At 55.3% G+C, this 18,850-nt stretch overlaps 7 protein-coding genes across 7 annotated transcripts; 3 read left to right on the top strand and 4 right to left on the bottom strand.

Annotated features, from left to right (window-relative positions):
- Positions 1–1,316: 1,316 nt before the first annotated feature.
- On the bottom strand, positions 1,317–3,194 carry amdS_1 (Acetamidase; the record flags this gene model as incomplete). The annotated part of the gene is made up of 4 exons (XM_014684696.1): positions 1,317–1,432; positions 1,517–1,657; positions 1,739–2,807; positions 2,871–3,194. The coding sequence occupies 4 exons, from the start codon at positions 3,192–3,194 to the stop codon at positions 1,317–1,319; spliced, it is 1,650 nt and encodes a 549-aa protein (XP_014540182.1).
- A 1,019-nt stretch (positions 3,195–4,213) lies between these two features.
- G6M90_00g065920 (uncharacterized protein) lies at positions 4,214–5,629 on the bottom strand (the record flags this gene model as incomplete). The annotated part of the gene is made up of 1 exon (XM_014684695.1): positions 4,214–5,629. One exon carries the CDS (start codon positions 5,627–5,629, stop codon positions 4,214–4,216), a length of 1,416 nt encoding a protein of 471 aa, XP_014540181.1.
- A 2,006-nt stretch (positions 5,630–7,635) lies between these two features.
- liz1 (Pantothenate transporter liz1) lies at positions 7,636–9,328 on the top strand (the record flags this gene model as incomplete). The annotated part of the gene is made up of 4 exons (XM_014684694.1): positions 7,636–7,758; positions 7,835–8,897; positions 8,960–9,126; positions 9,191–9,328. The coding sequence occupies 4 exons, from the start codon at positions 7,636–7,638 to the stop codon at positions 9,326–9,328; spliced, it is 1,491 nt and encodes a 496-aa protein (XP_014540180.1).
- Positions 9,329–10,071: 743 nt separating this feature from the next.
- Positions 10,072–10,583, top strand: G6M90_00g065940 (uncharacterized protein; the record flags this gene model as incomplete). The annotated part of the gene is made up of 2 exons (XM_014684693.1): positions 10,072–10,237; positions 10,327–10,583. 2 exons carry the CDS (start codon positions 10,072–10,074, stop codon positions 10,581–10,583), a joined length of 423 nt encoding a protein of 140 aa, XP_014540179.1.
- Positions 10,584–11,540: 957 nt separating this feature from the next.
- DEP4_0 (FAD-dependent monooxygenase DEP4) lies at positions 11,541–13,554 on the top strand (the record flags this gene model as incomplete). Its single annotated transcript, XM_066130812.1, has 4 exons — positions 11,541–11,589; positions 11,658–12,260; positions 12,340–12,414; positions 12,473–13,554. 4 exons carry the CDS (start codon positions 11,541–11,543, stop codon positions 13,552–13,554), a joined length of 1,809 nt encoding a protein of 602 aa, XP_065986776.1.
- An 892-nt stretch (positions 13,555–14,446) lies between these two features.
- Positions 14,447–16,091, bottom strand: LAC12_3 (Lactose permease; the record flags this gene model as incomplete). Its single annotated transcript, XM_014684691.1, has 2 exons — positions 14,447–15,825; positions 15,878–16,091. The coding sequence occupies 2 exons, from the start codon at positions 16,089–16,091 to the stop codon at positions 14,447–14,449; spliced, it is 1,593 nt and encodes a 530-aa protein (XP_014540177.1).
- Positions 16,092–16,950: 859 nt separating this feature from the next.
- On the bottom strand, positions 16,951–18,548 carry ugl (Unsaturated chondroitin disaccharide hydrolase; the record flags this gene model as incomplete). The annotated part of the gene is made up of 3 exons (XM_014684690.1): positions 16,951–17,762; positions 17,833–18,328; positions 18,393–18,548. The coding sequence occupies 3 exons, from the start codon at positions 18,546–18,548 to the stop codon at positions 16,951–16,953; spliced, it is 1,464 nt and encodes a 487-aa protein (XP_014540176.1).
- Between the last annotated feature and the right edge of the window lie 302 nt (positions 18,549–18,850).

The following is an 18,850-nucleotide window of genomic DNA, read 5'->3' on the forward strand; positions in this document are numbered from 1 at the left end:
GTACATGGAGACACCTTGAATCATTCGGTTCGTAAGGGGCTCCGAGCGCAGTGGCCGTATAGAAACAGCTGTTCGTGTTCCAACAAGGTAGGCTGATTATTGAGTTTTACAATTTCCCCTTCTTCGCGAGGCTAGCTATGTAGTTTTCTTCTTCTTCCTCCTGTTTTCCCCGGGTGCGGTGTAAACACCATCTAGTCTCTGCAGAGGAAGAATTATATCATTGATAATACATTGCCAACATTTTGTTCTTCTCATGCCACCGTGTTTCTATAGCCGTTGGGCATGCACGAAAATCCCCCAGACGACGAAAAGCTAAAACACCAGGCGAGTCAGAAGCATATGCCAAGTGAGAAACCCACGTTTGTCCTTACTGGGCCTTCCGACGTCGCAGAAACACAGCGCCCGGCTTATTACGCCGATGATTTATGGCGTGCTGAGTCGTGCAAAGGCCTGTTTCTAGACTTTCGAATCGAGCTTGTTTCATCTTCTGCGGCGCAGATCACCCGCATTTTATCGTTTGACACTGGTAGGGGTACGATCTGACGTGTCAACCTGAATAGAAGCAGAGGAAGGACAAGTTCTCACAAAACTATCAACTAAAGACCGAGAGTTTACCCGTCAATGACAGGTGCCATCAGAATTGATGGCTTGCACGATCCTCACCCGCCAAATGCCTACCGAACACGATCTGGTTGGTAGAGAACCTCGATGCAGATTGCAAGTCAATAGTTGTGCTCCAACACAGTGTTTTGATATGCTTCCTTGCTTCTTGTCTTTGTTTTTCTTTCCTTTACCCGTTTTCCGGAGGCTGTCATTTGCAAGCCATCTGTTCCAGCACCACCGCCATCGCATTGTCACAACGCACAAGACCCTGTACTTAATGCTTGCCTCGACCAAGCCATCGATCCCGTCACGGGGATTGATTGCGGCTTCGGATTTTCTGGTGCTATACCCGCTGAGTGTCTCGTTCTTTACGGAATCCCTTGCCTTGGACGTTGCTTCACGACATCGGGGTGGAATGGGCCATGGCAGCCAAGTACCTCATTCCAAGAAGGTATTTCCACAAAAGCATGTGTAGAGAGTTGTATAATGTACAAGTTCTATAACTGAAAAGAAGAAAAATGTACGACTCTCGCGCTGTTGGATACATGTCACATTCCCGTCCGGTATAGGGTACATGCACCAGAGAGAAAGGGACGCAACAAAAAACAACAACGTGGATAAGTTATATGCTATGCAAGCTCATCTACCTAGGTATCTTTGGTCTTACACAAAAACGACAACAAAGCTACATGCTGGTTATGCGCGCGCAGCCTCTAGGCGCGCAGTGCCTCCAAGACCCTTTCCCCCATGGCCAGAACCTTCTCCTCCTCCAACCGCCGCGCCACAAGCTGCAGACTAATCGGCAGGCCATGCATGGTCTCAGCGTCGTCTATCCAATGTCACATAAGTATACATTTTTTTTCGTTTCTTGCATCGCAAACTGATTTGTTCTTGGGTGGTAGGAGATACTCACAGTCACCATTGATGGCCTCGCAGTCCGAGCCGAGAGGCTGGTATAGTTCCTCAATGCGGTCAATAGCCTTGTCGACAGTTAGGCCGGTCGGGAAAGAAAGGCACGAGTAGTCGAGAATGTTGTAAACACCCGTGTACCCGACTGAAAAAAAAACATAAACACGTTAGCCCAACACGTTTTTTGCTCCTCACCACCTTTGGCCCCCTCGTCGGCGCCACCTACCATGCTTGAATGAGCCGTTCTTGACGGTATTGAACGGAATGGTCGGGCACAAGATGGCATCGATGCCGGCCCTGTTCCAGCGGTCCAGGTAACGGTTCTGGAAGTCGACTCGTTCCAGCTGCAGGTTCCACATCTCGTACGTCGACAGCTCCTTCGCGTCCCTGTACTGCTCCATCTCCGGTCTCCACGGCTCGCCCGTCCTCTCCAGCTGCTTCCGGATGGCCGTGCCTCCGTCAGCGACAAACATGCGGCCCAGAAGCTCGAGGCCTTCCTTTTGGTCAGCAGGGTCCCATTCCACCACGTCGTGCCCGGCCGCCTGGAGTTTGGACACGACCTCGCCAAGGGCACGCGTCACCGGCGGGGTCGGGCGGACCATGTTGTCGTGCCACATGACGGCAATCCTCAGCCGGTTGGGAAGCTGCACGTCCCGCCAAGGCATGGGCAGGCAGCGCGGATCCAGAAGCCAGGGCTGGCCGTCGACCACGTTCTTGGTGTACATGGTGATGTCGTCGAGGGTCCGCGCCATGGGCCCGTTGACCGACTGCACGGCTTCCTGTCCCGGCATCCCGGATCGCGTGTTTCTCACGGGGAACCGCCCCGAGGATGGGCGAAGCGTGAAGATGCCCGTGCAGGCGGCGGGAATGCGAAGCGAGCCGCCAATGTCTGACCCGACGCCCATCGGGCTCCCCTTCATGGCGAGAAGCGCAGACTCGCCCCCGGAGCTGCCGCCGCTCGTCGTCTTCCTGTTGAGCGGGTTGACCGTGCGGCCGAATACATTGTTGACGCTTTCAGCAATCATCATGGCCGTGGGGGTGTTGGTCTTGACGTAGAAGACGGCCCCGGCATTCTCCAGGAGCTGCGCCAACGTGGAATCCGCCTTGGCTGCGTCGCCGACGAGAGACACGAAGCCGACGGTGGCATCCAAGCCCTCGAGGTTGAAGTTGTCCTTGAGAGAGATGGGCAGGCCGTGGAGAGGACCGACAGGCTTGCCGGTCTGCTCGAGATGCCGATCCCTCTCCTTGGCAGTCTTGATGGCGCGATCAAAACACGTCTCGGACAAGCAGTTTGTCTACAAGGGCAATGCTTGTTAGCAATGCGGGTGCATCACGGCATCTATATGCGTGTAACATACCAGCTGATGGGCAGCCGCAGCTCTCTTGCAGAAGGCCCTCGTCACCTGCTCGCAAGAGAGCTCCCCAGACGCAAGCCTGGGAATCAGCTCTGTCGCCGATGCGTTTGTAATGGCGAGCTCCTCGGCCGTGAACCACCCACACGTCTCGGGCCACGAAGTCACGTCATCTTCAGTCTCGGCGGGCAGCACGTCGGCCGGAATGAGCCATTCCTTGGGGATGGACGCCAGCAGCTCTTGTCGCTTCCTGGCGCCAATCTGCTCCCAAGAGGCACGACCATTTGTGCCGTTTGTTGCATTGACGGCGGTTAGCGTGGCTGACGTCATTTTGGTTGGCAGCACAAAAGTGAAGCCTCTCGCCTCGTGCTGCTGTCGCTGACGGTGAGGGAAGCAAAAATGCCCACTTTGGCAGAGGCAAGGACAAGAATAGCCCGATTGTGTTCAACGAAGCGGACCTGTACTAATTCCATGCCGCGGCCTCGTATAAAATGGCGGAATCAATTTATAAGAAAGACGGACTGCTGCCCGATGGCGGCGCGTTGCACAGTCTTGGTTCAAGTCGGCGTGCCAGATGCCCCATGCATCAAATGCATCAATGGCAGCTGGAGCAGCGAGACGCAGAAGCTTCAATGTTGCCACCCCCAGATGCCCTGGTGCTATTTCGGCGGGTGCGTGCGGGGTGCGAAGGGGCATCTGGCGCCGAAGCAATGCCGTTTGCCCTTTTTCGTAATCAACTTCTACCAATGAGGCCATGAAGCCACTGGGTTGGGGCTGGCTGGAGTCGTCGGAGGGTGGAGGACACCGACCGAGTGAAATAGAATGGTTTCCTGTTACGGCAGTGTGTTGGAAGTTCCACACAATGGACGACGATTATAGTCAAGTCAGGTGGGAGCGACGGGTATGGCGTCCGAGGTAAATGGCGTTCCACGGACCTGGAGTCCAGTCCAGCAGCCGATGTCACCGGCCGGCGGGGAACCGGGCGCAACCCCCGGGACTTTGGGTCGTGGCTTGCAGTCCGGTGGTTAACCGCCTGGTCATGCATCGTTGTTGGCCGTTGGGCCACGCCATGAGGCTTACTTGGTGGCGCTGCCTGGTCAATATCAACCATCATCAACTCTGGCGTGGTCAGCGTTGAGCGAGCGACAACCCGTGTACTATAGTCTTCATCATGTCCCGAGGCTCACAACCAAGTCACGTCGAGTAATAAATATGAGTCTGTGCACCAGGGCCAGGGGCCGCTTGTCGAACATATGGCGGAGGGGGGCTAAATCATTTGATGCTTTTTTTTTGTTTGAGCTTCTTATCTGTCCTTGTATTCAGAGTTAAGTGGTAATGGGAATTCAACGTTACTCAACACGTCCCGTCAGTCCTCTAGCTCTCCACCGCTCTTCGCATTTTGCCAAGCCATCGGGGTAACGCTGGACACCTGCATGATTGCAGTGATGCCAGTATGCACGTAGAGTTTGGCATTGACGTGTCGAGGTGGCGTGCATGCCGGCTAAATATGCCGATACGGCTACGTGAATATAGTAGATGGAGGATGGCGTCATGCGAGAAATCAGTTGGCAGGCACGCTCAACGGCCGAGTTCATGGCTCTCTGTGCATCATCATGTGCTGTGTCCTCAAGCTGGGCCAGCACCGCAATCGCGGATGCACATCTGTTGACGTTGGCCGAGAGGACCCAGGCAGACTCGTCCATATCGATCTTGGCAAGCTGGTCCATGGCTAATATACAGCAGCTCAGGGCATCAGTTGCTACTTCGCCCTTGGCCACCCGGCTAAACAGATCAAACGTGTCTGCCGAGCAGCCTACAACCTGAAAGATGCTTTGGTCGAGAGTCTGCCGATGCCAGTCATCAAATATAAGACCCTTACTGCCTCTGGCAATGGCGCCGAGTGTGTCCCACCAGACCAGTCTGGCAACAATCTCTGTTAAACCTGTTACGGTATGGGACAGCTGTTCCAAGGCCGGCGGATCGGCACAATGGTAATCTAGAAGGGATTTGGCGCCGTGGAGGTGTCGCTGCCATTCGCCAAAAGGACTGTCGCACACTTCTAGCACTGCAAAGGCAGCAATTCCCAGAAAAGCAAAGGGGTTTGCGGCCTCAAGAGCCTCGTTGAGGCCAATCAAGGCGGCAAGGCGGTGGCGAGCCGTATCTATCGAGTCCCACATGTCGCCCCCAGCAAACGGCCCGGCCAAGCGGCCCTCGATACGCGCCTTCATCAGATCGTGCAGCTTGGAGATGAGTCCCACAGCCTCGGACGAGAGATAATGGCCATGGTCTGCCGCTGATCCGTCTGATGATATAATGTGTTGGTAAAAGGCGATGAGACTGGTGATGAAGCTGTTTCGGTCTGTGGCGGGCATGTGACGCAGCTCCAAGACGGGACTTTCGCTCTTTGGCGCAGCGGCATCGCTGGTTGGCGTCTTTATCAAGTCTTGCTCTGGCGACAAGGCATTGCCGTCGGACAGCTTCGACTTGGGCTCTCTGCGCTGCCTCTTGGACACCTTGGTGGCATTTGACGACGACGACGAGGCCGAGGGCGAAGCCAGAGATGAGGCTGAGCCGGAAGCTGAAGCTGGGGCTGCCAAGGGAACAGCGTGAGAGTCCTTGGCCGAGCGATCCGCGGCCCAAATGACGCGCTGCGGATATCCGCCGCAGGTGATGTTGGCTTCAAGACATTGCGAGCATGATGGGCGATTCAAGTCGCACTTGATGTTCCTCGACTTGCAGCTGTGACAATCCCGGTCTCGGCGCATTCCACGCGGCTTCCCGCGTGGCTTCACCTCCACCGGTGGCACCATGCCTAGGAAACACGTACGGGCATCAGGCGCCGCCGGTGGGTTTCGTAAAATATTGACAGCTGGTGCGCGGAGGGGGAGGTTCAGGCTGACGAGGGGACCAGAATATCCATGTTCTAGTTTGGTCTCATCCCAGGCGGCAATGCGGGCGCTGGCGGTCAGGCAAAGGGCGCTGCGGCGAGAGGTGAAAAATGTCGCGAGGCGACAGAGAGATGGAGGAGAATAGGTTCGTTACTGGAAAAGGAAAGAGGCCATTTGCGCAATATTTAGGGGAGGAAAGAGCGACCGCGGGACCGGTTAAATATTGCCGGGGCAGACAGAATCAGAGGCGGACGGAGAAGAGGAGGGAGGACGTGGGAGGCAGGGAGGACGGGTGGACCAGGGAGGAAGGAGATATGGAGGATAATAGATAGAACCGCAGGATGAATACGGGGGTGCTCCATAGAGGGCTTGGGCTCTCGTGCGCTTGTTGGGCCTGCTGGACAGCCATGATTTGCCAGGCATCCGTCCTCATCTCGTCAAGTCTGGGGTGACGAGCAAAGCTTGACCGGTGCGCCACAGGGTTGGCCTGGCGGCTGGCAGGCCGACTGGCAGGCCGGCTGGATGGCTGGATGGCTGGATTATCCGCGCGAGGGAATGGGAGCAAAGCGACAGTCTGGGTCAATGGATAGGCATGAGCCTTGTGTGTTGATTGCTCATGTTACAGCACCGTCCCCTGGGGTCATATGAATTGATGCCTGCAGCAACGTCGGACGGTCTAGACATTCCCATGCGTGTGATTGCTCACACCAATGGCAGCAGCAAAGTCGTCAGCCCGAGCAATGGATACCACATGTCTCTGCTGTCAATCGTTTGCTGTTTCAAGTTGCTTCTGCCAACGGCGAGAGCTGCGATTCCGGACGTTGAGCTAAGCACCTTCCCCTGGTTCATCGCCACGTTTTCCCTAATGTTACCCCAGACTCTTCGGACCAGGGCCGCGTCGGAGGTGCCACCATCCCAGACAAAGACCAAACCCTTTTTTTTTTTTCGAGCCGTTTGTGGCGATCCGACATTCGGCACACTAGACCTTATCGCCCCCTCCGGAGCTAGTTACGATATGACTGACCGTGATAACTCTCGGTTCATTGTCGAAGCGACGGTATGGCGGCGACGTCCAACGATGAGGCGTCGAGTAGTAGATGGACCTGACGATAAAGGAGCAAGCACTCAAGGGCGTTGGCCTTGCGTGGCGGCTCTGGGGAACGCTATTATATCCCAACTAGGCATGCGATCAAATTTGTACCCCAGCCTCGGAGGCTTTCCCCTCATGCCAAGATGGCTTCATCGGCAGACGACCGGGTCCTGGGTTGACGATGCGAAAAGCTGGAGTCTGGAGTCGAGTGTCTGTCCTTTTGCGTCAGGTTCTGCCGCACGAACTGGTGTCGAGATTAAAAATTTAGTCTTCTTGGGTCCAGCCAGCCAACAAAAGCGGGACCCAGCGCCATGCTCAGCAGCAGCTCCACTGAGTCAATGGGCACCTGGAACCAGCTGGCACCTATCTGGCCATGTGCAGCGCTCCAGCGCCTCAAATGCCGCCTGAAGTTGGCACCTGGGATCAAATTGATGCTGCGCGGGGTGCCATGCCAACTGGGCCCTGATCCTCCGTGTCAACTCTGCCAGCCTCCGGTCTACGCAGCACCATGGCATTCCAAACCGCCATTCTCGGCCGCAAAGTCTTTGCATCCATCCTCCCCCATTGCACGCGCCGGTGAGGATAAAAACTCCTTCATCGCCGCCTCCACCACGACAATCCGGGGTTCTCCACCTAGGCAGCATCTAGACATGTCTTGAATCGCGACATTTCTGCTGCGGCATTGATCCATATCGACTCTTGGTTCTCTGTTGCCACGTGCGTCTCCTGTACCAGGGCCCGTCCAAGGACCAGCCGGTCCAGTCAGGTACCACACACCACACGATTGGCCGTCATGGCCTCATCACGATTTCGCGAGTACTTCCATGTACAATATCAGCCCGGAGAACGGAAGCTCATCCAGAAGATTGACTTCTTCATCCTCACCTTTTGCTGTCTCAGCTACTTGGTCAACTACGTGAGTGGCGACGGCCCGTGCGGTTGGTGATTGCTTCGGCACCAAATGGTTGACAAATTCCTTTACCATCTCCTAGCTTGACCGCAGCAATCTTGCCAACGCCTACGTATCGGGCATGAAGGATGATCTTGGCTTTGTGGGCAACCAGCTTAACGAAATCAACACCTGCTTCACCGTTGGGTACGAAGACGCCATCTGCCCCGGCGATATTCTCCATGTCCCGTCTCCCGCCTTCAAATTGACTGACACATTTCGCAGCTATGTTATTGGTCAAGTGCCGTCCAACCTGTCCCTTCACTATGTCAAACCTCGCTTCTGGTTCCCTGCCATGATGATTCTCTGGGGGGGCCTGACCATGGTCACTGCGTCGGTTCACAACCCGCAGTCCATCATGGCCATCCGATTTTTCCAGGGCATCTGCGAGGCCTCAACCTTTGTGGGCACGCACTATATCCTCGGCGCATGGTATACCGAGCGCGAGCTCGGCAAGCGCAGTGGCATATTTACCTCGTCCGGATTGGCCGGCACGCTCATTGGCGGTTTCATCCAGTCCGGCATCTACAAGAGCCTCAACGGCCGTCTTGGACTTGCCGGATGGCGATGGCTCTTCATCATAGACGGCTTGCTCACTGTGCCCGTGGCCATCTACGGCCTCATCTTCTTCCCCGACACGCCCCAGACAACCACGGCCTTTTACCTGACCGAGGAGGAGAAGAAGCTCGCCATCTCCAGGGTCCCAGAAATTCCCGAACAATCCCCCATCACCCTCAAGTTCCTCAAAAAGGTCGTGACATCGTGGTACTGGTGGGGCTTCGTCGGCCTGTGGTGTCTTGCCGGTGAGCTGGAAAGCTTCAGCACCAACTCCCTCCTGGCCCTCTTCCTGCAAAACCACCCCGTCAACAAGTATGATGTTCCTCAAAAGAACAACTATCCTACCGGCGTCCCCGCCGTCGGCATCGTGTCAACCCTGTTTTGGGCTGCGCTGACCGATTTCCTCGGCGGAAAACGCTATCTTGTTGGATACTTTATCGGCGCGACCAGCATCGCCACCTCCATCATGATCTTGGTGTCGTCGCGGGACCCCAAGAACCCGCACTCTACGACCGTTACAATGGCAGCCTACTACTGGGCAGGTTCAGGTAAGCTGGTGCCGTCTGTCCCATGCCGTCTACGCAGAACAAGACACTAAACAATCGTGCAGTCTACGCCTGCCAAGCCACCTTCTTCGCCTGGTGCAACGACGCCATGAGATATGAGCAGGCCACCTTTCGTAGTGTTGTTCTCGCCGGCATGAACCTTGGCAACAATGCCATCAACGCATGGTGGAGCATCTTATTCTACGGAGCATCAATGGCCCCATGGTTTACTGTAAGTCAGAGACGTGCGCCTAAACACACATGACTGACCGTGGTTGCTAACCTTTGTCATCCAGCGAGGCATGTGGGCAATGATTGCCTGCTCTATTGCGCTCATCTTTTGGACTGTCGGGCTATCGTGGCTGGATCGTAGAAACAAGAAGACATCGGCTGTGGAGGTTCATGAAGCAGAGGAAAAACTTCAAGAGGCTTAGGTGAAGCCCTTGTGGAGTCGATGCTGAATGTTGGTAATGAAATAATTGTATTGATGCGAGTAGGATAATTCGGACCATGAGATGGCTATATAGGCAATAATACCTGTAATCGATATCTAGGCTCAAGCGTTGTAGTCATCTGTACATTGACGCTGAGGCGGTGGCCGTGGTGCCTGTGAGAGGCAGGCAGCACATGGTCCACTCAAGCAGTTGGCCGTGTCCACATCTCATGTCTTTTGTTGAGTCAATACATGTAGATCCAAATCTCTTCTCTCACTCAAATCACTGCTCCAGACATGACTTTTCAAATCGGGGGCAATGCAACAACACTAAGCACTAACGCTCCTAATGGCAAGACAAGCTCCAGACTGGTTCCGCCCAATCCATCTCATCGACCTGGCTGTGCGCTAGAATCGATGGGTTAGGTGTGCCAAGGCTTGGTTGGTGGAATAAATGTGTCAGGCACCATTGGATGGTCATGGACGCCTGGATCTACCCGTCAGCGACGAAGTGGTCTAGTCCACTTAGTTGCCAACGGGTAGAGTCAAATTAAAAAATGACAGACCAAGAACTGCCGACATCAGTGAACTACTCATATTTGAGCACGTTTGGGACTTGCCGTGTTTATATCTAGTCGAGTCCCGTCACATATGACTGCTTGTTATGCCATGCACATTCGCCCCCTTACATGACCTGTCAACCGCGGTAATACTACACAAGACGCCTATCACTTTTTTACCAGCATGTTGGCCGTCTACCTCGGTTTCATCGGCACCGCATCTGCAGCCATCAACTGCCGGGGCAATTCCGCATGCGCCTCTGACCCCGGTGCGTCTGTGGAAACGATCCAGGCCCAAGTTCACGCATTGGTCGCCCAGGGAGGCGGAGACGGGATATTCGATGCACAAAGTACGCCCGGGAAAAATCTCATCTGATCCCATGCACCTGCGCGCGGGCGCTCGCCAAGAGACTCGGCACGCCTGCTAACCGAGCAACAGGGCCAATTGCCTGTTCGCAAGGCAAAGACGGCAGCTTCTGTGCCTTTTTCCAGAACACGTCCGGAACCGGCAAGCAAGCCGAGGCTCTTGTCCAGAAGCTCCTCGACCGCGGATGCAAACGTTGTGGCTCCGTGGCCACTCACCCTGGCAACGATGTGTCCGCGGGAGCCTTGACTGTGAATCTCGTCAAGGAGCCGTGCTGCAAGGGGGACTGCTTCTGCTCAGGGCGGGGGGCGAGGATTCGAAAAGTGGAATGAGTTTTGCCAAAACAGGCGCCTTGCTTGCGCAGGATCTCGCACTTTATGGGCCTGACGGAGCGAAGCGGTATTACTGACTCGGGTGATGACGGCACGAGTTGCCCATGGCCAGATCTGGGCACTGGGTGGTTGCAAACAGGTCTTGCCCTCATGTAACTAACCGCGTCTGTGAAGATGATTACTCTTGTGCACACCACTACCGGCTTTTCAGCTTGCAAGGGTCTAGATTACCTCCTATCAAGGAGCCAGTCGAGATGCCTGCACCCCGGTTCTTCCACTTGCCAATTTCGTGACATGTCGAGTCCCTTCCACATCCATCGTCCGCCAGACTTCATCCCGTCGCCCGACTAATATGATGTGCGTCCGCCAAAACCGGAAATGCGAACAATCATGGAAGCCAGATTGCCAATCTATGCCCTGGACATGTCGTCGAGATGCGTTGCCCTCCATCGATTGCAGTAAACCGGCGTTATAACGATAACCTTTGTGAGGCCAAAACTAGTAATATTTGGTGACTATCGTAAAGGTGTAACCATTATAATGACTAAGCCTAATACCTATAATATTGTGTGAACCGCGACTATTAGTAATTTATCAGGGAAAAAGCTTAGATGACCGTGAATTATCGTAATAACGCGACTATTATTAAGATATAGGATCGTTATAACGGTGGTATACTGCTGGTACCATGACAGGAAATGTCTCGCATGACGCGTATGAGCCGTATCTGCATGATCCCCCCACATGTACGTCCTTGACAACGGCTCGGTAGGCAACATGCACAGGTCTTGTTCCATGTAATTTGCATCAGGGTCCAATCTGCCTGCCAAGACCTTGCCGGCAAATCGTCACCTTGTGCCGACTTGTTATATCTTCAACCATCTCCGACGACCAGGTCCATGAACGCGTCTGCCTATTAATGTCTGCAGCCGGGACACAACCTGCCGGAATCCCGACATGTCCATGGCAAACATGGATTCAAAGGACTGCGTCATCATAGGAGCCGGTACGTCATTGTCACTTGGAAAGAAATGGCGGGTTGTCATCGTTCTGAAGCGAACCTCGCAAACATAGGATTCCACGGCTTGGCTGCGGCCAAACAGTATCGCTGCAGCCAGCCGGAGCACTCAGTTGCCGTGTTCGATTCGCAGGCATCCATCGGCGGAACATGGGCGGAGGAGAGGCTGTATCCAGGTTTAAAGACCAACAACATGTTCGGAACGTACGAATATCCCGATTTCCCCATGGAGAGTGGAAAGCTTGGCGCCGAACCAGGTCAACATATTCCTGCCCGAGCAGTGCACGAATACCTCAAGTCGTATGCCGAGAATTTTGGCCTCGTGCCCCTGATTTGTCTCGAAACAAAGGTCATTTCGGCAGAGCATCAAGAAGCCAAAGGGGGGTGGATATTAACCCTCCAACGTCACGGTGAGACGTTCACCATGTTTTCGCAGAGGTTAATCGTCGCGTCCGGCTTTACTTCTGAGCCCAACCGAATACGGTTTGTCGGCGACGAGAGTTTCGGGGGCCGAATTTTCCACGCCCGCGATTTTCATCACAACGCAGATACCGTCGAGTTGGCCCAGAGTCCTACGGTGTATGGGTCGACAAAGTACGCGTGGGATGCTGTCTATGCTTACGCGACAGCTGGAGCCGAAGTGCACTGGGTCATTCGAGGTATGCCGGTCGCAGTCAATATCTATTTGCTTTTTGCGCAAAGTCTGTTGCTAATCTTGGAGGACCAAACCACAAACAGCAAATGGCCACGGCCCATGTTGGATGACACCGCCATATGTTACCCCGTTCAAGCAGAGGGTTGAATTCTTGGCTAGTTTGTTCACCTCAAAGGCATGGCAACTCGCTTGAGCTTGATGCTAACATCTGAAAAGATACACGATTGCTCACATGGTTCAGCCCTTGTATCTGGGGCTCGCAATGTGGGCATTCATGGGTCAGGAGGCTCTTGCACGGCACCATGGTTGGAAGATTCATCACCAACTTGTTCTGGAAAATTCTGGCATCAGACGTGCTGGCCCGGTGCCAGCTTGACTCGCACCCGGAGACGAGAAAGCTGAAGCCCAAGCTCGATGCCATGTTTGCGGGAGCAAGTTTTAGCATCTTGAATTATGATACCGACTTTTTCGAACTTGTTAGGAACGGGCGGGTCAAGATTCATATAGCCGACATCGAGTGTCTGAGTCCAGGCAAGGTCCATCTCTCTGATAATACTTGCTTTGAGTCGGATTCGATCCTAGTACATACTGGGTGGAAGAAGGTGCCTCCAATCAAGTTCCTCCCCGAGGGAGTTGATGCCGAGCTGGGGCTTCCCCATCGTCAAAAAGACGGGCTACACGGAGAAGCCTTTGGGAGAAACGGAGCCTTTTTTGACAGGGCTGACCGGGAGATTTTATCACAGTTTCCAAGCTTGCAAGACCAGCCCAAGTGTCTGAAGGATTACGTGCCGCTTTCGAATGTGCCCGGGATTGTAAAGGCCGGGAGACCGACGGAAAATGACAACTTGACACCATTTATGCTTCATCGATTCATAGTACCCCCGTCCCCGCGGTTTCTCCGCCATCGAGATGTCGCCTTTTGCGGCATGGTGATGAACTTTAGCACGCCCATATTGGCGCATATCCAGAGTCTATGGATAGCCGCTTACATGTCAGGCAGGTTGAGCCGCGATGCAACACGGAATCTCTTGGAGCCAGGGGCACTGGAAGAACTGCAGTACCAAACAGCTCTGGCCAATCGGTTCGGGAAATGGCGATATCCTGTGGATTGGGGTAGCAAGGCTCCTTCATTCATATTCGACGCCGTTCCCTACTACGATGTGCTACTTCAAGATTTAGGACTGAACTGTACGAGAAAACAGGGACTCTTGTCATACTTGTTTGAACCATATGGGCCACAAGACTACCGCGACACGACCATGGAATGGTTAGCAAAATTTAAAACCCTAGGTGGATAGCGAATAAGGCTTGGGGTAGCGAACCAGGTTTTGGAGTTTACAGCTTTTCCTGTCAGGGGCTAGAGAGAGAGAGCCAAGTTGTGCATACTTGTAAGCTAGATACCATATATGGCAGATCGACTTCCGGCCTCCAAACTCCAACCACAGTTTCCAGATCGACCCTTCTAAAGTCTCAGATGCCGCACCTTGGTTAGCCCGGGATCCCAACTGGCTTCAGGTTCATGACGCCTTGCAATTGTGCCAATGGACGGTTGCAGCTGCGACGAACAACCCCTTGCTGTTAGGAATGGTCACATCCGTCGTGACAAGGTTGGAGAAACACGCAAAAGACCATAACTCGACGGTGGGACAAGTCGAGTCTTCAGATGCCGACGTCATTAACCTGACGAGGCCTGGGGGATGGACCGGCGTCGTTTTTGACCAACTTTGCATGTACCAACCCCGTCTCATATCAGTGAGTGAGAGACCTGACTGGATTGAAGGAACCAACCCTGATCGGTGACATGTTGATCTTGCCCATTGACGGATTTGGGATGGGCCAAGCGCATTCGAATAGAACCAATGATGGTTCGATACCCGACAATGCGCTGGTTCGGCACGAGTTTCACGGCTCGTGGAGAGCAAGCAACGACGAGGCATAGGGGTTGCCTCGCGTGCAGGCAAGTGGAAATGGAACAGCCTGGCATGTACATGCTCACACAATCGAGTATATAGGGCTTTCGCTCGGGTCGAAACATGTAGTACAGTCATGAGGAATGATGGGCCCGGATGTCTTTGGTTACAAAAGGAACTGCGGTTTAGTGGCGCAATAATTTCCCCGTATAAAAGTCTTGTACAGTTGCGACAGCTAAATAATTTAATTTCCACAAACCCAGCAGGGACAGAAACAGGGCTAGCCCCTGCTCTCGGCGTGCTTTGGAGAAGAAAGAGAAGCCTTGACCGGGTTCCTGGCCTCGAAAATCTCCGACATTTCCTCCAGAGATCTGGCCTTGGTCTCCACGGAAAAGAGGTAACTGATGGCCGCTTGGATGAGGTCCCAGCCAATAAAGATCATGTACGTGTACCAGCCAATCCGCTGCAACGCAATCGGAAAGCAAAACTGGTTGACGAACGCCAGGCAGTGGGCAAAGGCAAAGACAAAGGCCAGGCCCTTGCCGCGCTGCTCGTACGACAGACACTCGACGGGATACAGCGCCTGCAGGGGCGTAATGCCAAAGTTGTAGCACCAGCCAAAGATGAAGATAAAGGCCACGCCCGCCGCGGCCGCGCCGCCCGACTTGGTCATCGTGTATGCCCCGGCGCCCCCCGTGATGCCGGCAAAACAAAGGGAGCACGCGACCGAGGTCCAGATGCTGGTTGGCCGCCGGCCCATTCTCTCAATGAGGCCGGCGCCAATGTACGAGGCCACGGCGGACACGATGGTATACCCGAGGTTGATGTTGAGGATCTGGTCCGGCCGCGTCATGCCCGCGGTGGCCAGCATCGCAGGCAGGTAGTAGCTGACGAAGGCGTTTCCCGAACACTGCCCCCAGACCGAGGGGATCAGGGCGTTGAAGACGCGCCAGCGCGCCGAGCGCGTCCTGTAGAGGTCGCCATAGTCCCACCACTTCTTGTCCGAGCCGTCGAGGGAAATGACGCGGCGGTACTCGTCGACCTGCAGCCGCACAAGGGGGTGGTTCGGGTCCCCCTCTCCGTGGTACTCGGTCAGAAAATCGACGGCCAGCGCTTCTCGCCGGTTCGCGTACAGCCACCGCGGCGACTCGGGGAGCAGCATGACGAGGGCGCACACAATGGCCGGGCAGACGAGCTGGCACCAGACGGGGATCCTCCAGGCCGCGTCGCCGGGGTACCGGACGGACGCGCGGGCGACGCCGGCGGCCATGACGGCCCCGATGGCGTACGTGCAGTTGTAAAACGCCGTCAGGACGCCGCGGCTCGACGGGGGCGCAGTCTCGGCCACCCAGATGGAGCTGGCGCAGCGGGCGATGCTGACCCCGAAGCCGAGGAAGAAGCGGCCCGCGACGAACTGCGCCGTGCCGGCGGCCAGCCCGGACAGCACGGCGCTCGCAATCACAATGGCGCTGCCGATGAACATGCCCGTGCGGCGGCCCCTGACGTCGCACGCGGGGCCGGTGACGGGCAGCGAGGCAATCGTGCCGACTGTGTATATGGCCGAGATGTAGCCCAGCTTGGGGCCCGTCTTGCCGACCTCGAACCGATTTCTAAACGATTCCAGCGCGGGGAGGGAGCCAAAGACGGAGCCGTCGTAGCCTTGCACGAGAGTGTCAGCAAGAGTCGCAACCAATACTCGGTATTCACATACCGTTCATGGTGGAGCAGAGGAAGGCGACTGCACAGAAGCAGTACAGCTTGAGAAGAGACTTGCTCCACGGTGACGGCGTCCCGTGGGCCATGGCTTCGGCGAGGGCCTCTGCGGAAGGGAGGACGTCTTCATGCACGGCCTCTCCGGCCTCGTTGGCCTTGTCCGCGGCGAAATCGCCCGAAGTCATGGAGACGGGCTCCCTATCAGGAGCCATTGCGAGCAGGGGGGAGGCAGACCAGCTTCAAGAATGATTAATGGGGGAGGTGGTATATAGGGCGAGTCTAGACGCTTGAATAGCTAGCATCATCGTGGATCCATTGCAGTGGCTGGTCAAGCGTATATAACTGCACATGTAACTGTCCAAGTTGTGTAGCAGCGCGGTGGAAGCTACCAAACATCTCGAGACATTTGCGAGGTCAGCCGGCGAGCTGTTGGACGGCTGGTGGTCCGGTGGCGCTCAGGTGCCTGTCAATACTCCGTACATGTACATATGTGTCCTCCTCTCGGGCAAGTCCAGCCCGATGTCTCAATGTTTGGTTCCGGAGCGGTGCCCGGCCTGGTTCCGGAGCCCTGCTCGACTCTTTATATCCCAGGCGACTGGTGTGAATCACGGACACAACTCTGGCTCTAGAGACCCGCTTGCCAGCAGGGCCGTCATGCCTTTGTCTATTGACGCTTTGTCCCAAGTGGCTTCCACCAGATTGTCATCTGGACCCGAGCCCGAGGTTTGTGCGGAGAAGTCGGGGTGAGGGGAATCTTGCCGCGATGCCGGCCTGTTGGCTCAACGCCCATGCAAGAAAGTCCCAAAACGGTCAATATAACCGGGTTGGAGGAGCAATTGCATTCCATCACCATTGGGCCTGCTACAGCCGAGCGAGCTTTCACTCCAACCCCGTGTTCTGTGTTTATGCTGGCAGCTTCTCAAAGATGCATTGGACGAATTTGTATGCTCAAGCAACATGGTCTGGTGATTGGCATCCAAAATACAGCAATGCAGGCAATCGCTCCGTGCTGTTGTGCGTTTGGAAGCAGTGCTATATTCATTTCCATACAAAGTCTACGTGTCCCATTTTCTACATGTACCCGAGCTGAAGCAGTCTATTGCCATACTCGAGCAGGTAGTAGTCTCCGTACACAAGCCCATGGTTATAATACTTGTCCGTCCAGTCTCTATTGTAGTTGGCCGTTGCGCATCGAAGCAGGGCGTCAAACGGCTCGGCCTCTTGCTCCAGACTCCGGGCCACAACCCTCGCAGAGCCGTCTTCTCTCTGCTCAACGACCAGCTCCAGCCCGTCGGTCGCATAGCACAACGCCAGGATGTCCTCCACAATCGCCAGGGACGATTCAAGGAATCTCTGCGCGTCCACAAAGTGTCCCAGAGACGCAAGCGCACCGGAAATCACGAGCATCCCGTTGGCCGCAATCACGCCGGCTGCGCTGTCCCGGACTACATGATTCTCGTCCACAGGGGCGTCAAAGTCCCAGAGCGGCACGTATCTGCCCACCTTGCCGCTTACCTCGACACACGGCGGCGACGACTCCATTCGCGACATGAAGTGCTCGGCCAAGCCGCAGGCCGTGTGGAGGAAGACGACGTCCTTGGTCCACATGTATGTTTGTGCAAATCCTAACACCGCCCACGACTGCCCGCGCGCCCAGGTCGAAGTATCAGAGTAGCCCTGTGCCGTGAACCGCCGCACAACCTGGCCCGTGGCAGGGCACATATTCGCCACATGCCAAGTTGATAGCTCGCCGTACTTGGACCCCGACGACGAGTTTTCCCGCCTCAGGTGGGTTTTGCAAACAGTGTGCGCGTGCGTGGTGGCAATGTCAATGAGGCGCTGGTCACGACTGTGATGGCCCGCGTAGTAGAGGATCTCCAAGTCTGCCAAAAGCCGTCAGTCCCAGAACGACAAATCACGGAGCGCATCAGTATTCCTCGGAGGACGACCTACTGCACATGCTGTCGATAATGACCAAAAAGTCCTTGTCCTTGTCCGTGAACTGGTGCCGGTTGTTGACAAACGTGTCCCAGCTGCGGATCGCCCTCGTCGTCTCGCTGTACCGGCTCGCCAGGCTCTTGGCAGCGCGCACAATCGACACCAGGCTGCGCTCGTCGCCCGTCAGCTCAAAGTCTCGTCGTAGAGCGGGCTCGATGATGAAGCCCATGTCGTGGGTATCTGTGCGGTTGGCCATTTCGTGCAACGGCTCCGACCACGCTCGGCAGACGCCCGGGAGCTCTTGGCGTAGCAACTCGCCGTGTTGGGAGCCCTTGCCGTCGAGGGCGCCGTCTGTGAGAAACTGCTGCGGATACTTGACCGAGCGCTCTAGCAGGCAATACAGACTTCCTGGGAAGAAGCCGCAGGTCCAAAAGTCGGCGTCTCGGTACTGATACTTGCCCGTGGCGGGACCAGTCTGCGGAACAGTCTCTGGGAACGATTGAGGAGGGTTCTAGAGACAATTTGGTGAGTTTTTTGCCCGAGTCGATACGGCTTGAGGAGGAGTTGTTAATCACCTCTCGTTGGAGATGCTCGGTCGCTGTTTTCCAAATTTTGAGGACACCATTGCTGGTGTATAGCTGCGACAAGCGCCCATTCCGAGTCCCTGTATCCCCGTGGAGAGGGGACTCATGGACGGTGTTTTCGACCGTGGTTGTTGTTTGGGATATCATGGTTTTGGTCTCCTTCTTGTTTTGAAGAGGCCGTGTGTATGTTATGGTGGTCATTACAAAAGTGGGAGATGTCGATACAAAGGGCGGATAAACAACTACTCTTGCAATAAAGGGAGGTTCTGCCGCTCCTTGGTCAGCGGGACGGGACACTGCTGTTATTTACCGAATCAAACTCTTCGTGCATGCCGATTATGGTTGTCTCGAAAACAGTCTCGATTCATTTCCAGACATACCCCACACTCTGCGGAGAGTCGTATTCCCCAAAAGCCAGCACTGATGGCGACTCCGGGGCCGGCTCCGTA

Source organism: Metarhizium brunneum, chromosome 3 (assembly GCF_013426205.1).
Source record: "Metarhizium brunneum chromosome 3, complete sequence".
NCBI classification, from domain to species: Eukaryota; Fungi; Ascomycota; class Sordariomycetes; order Hypocreales; family Clavicipitaceae; genus Metarhizium; species Metarhizium brunneum.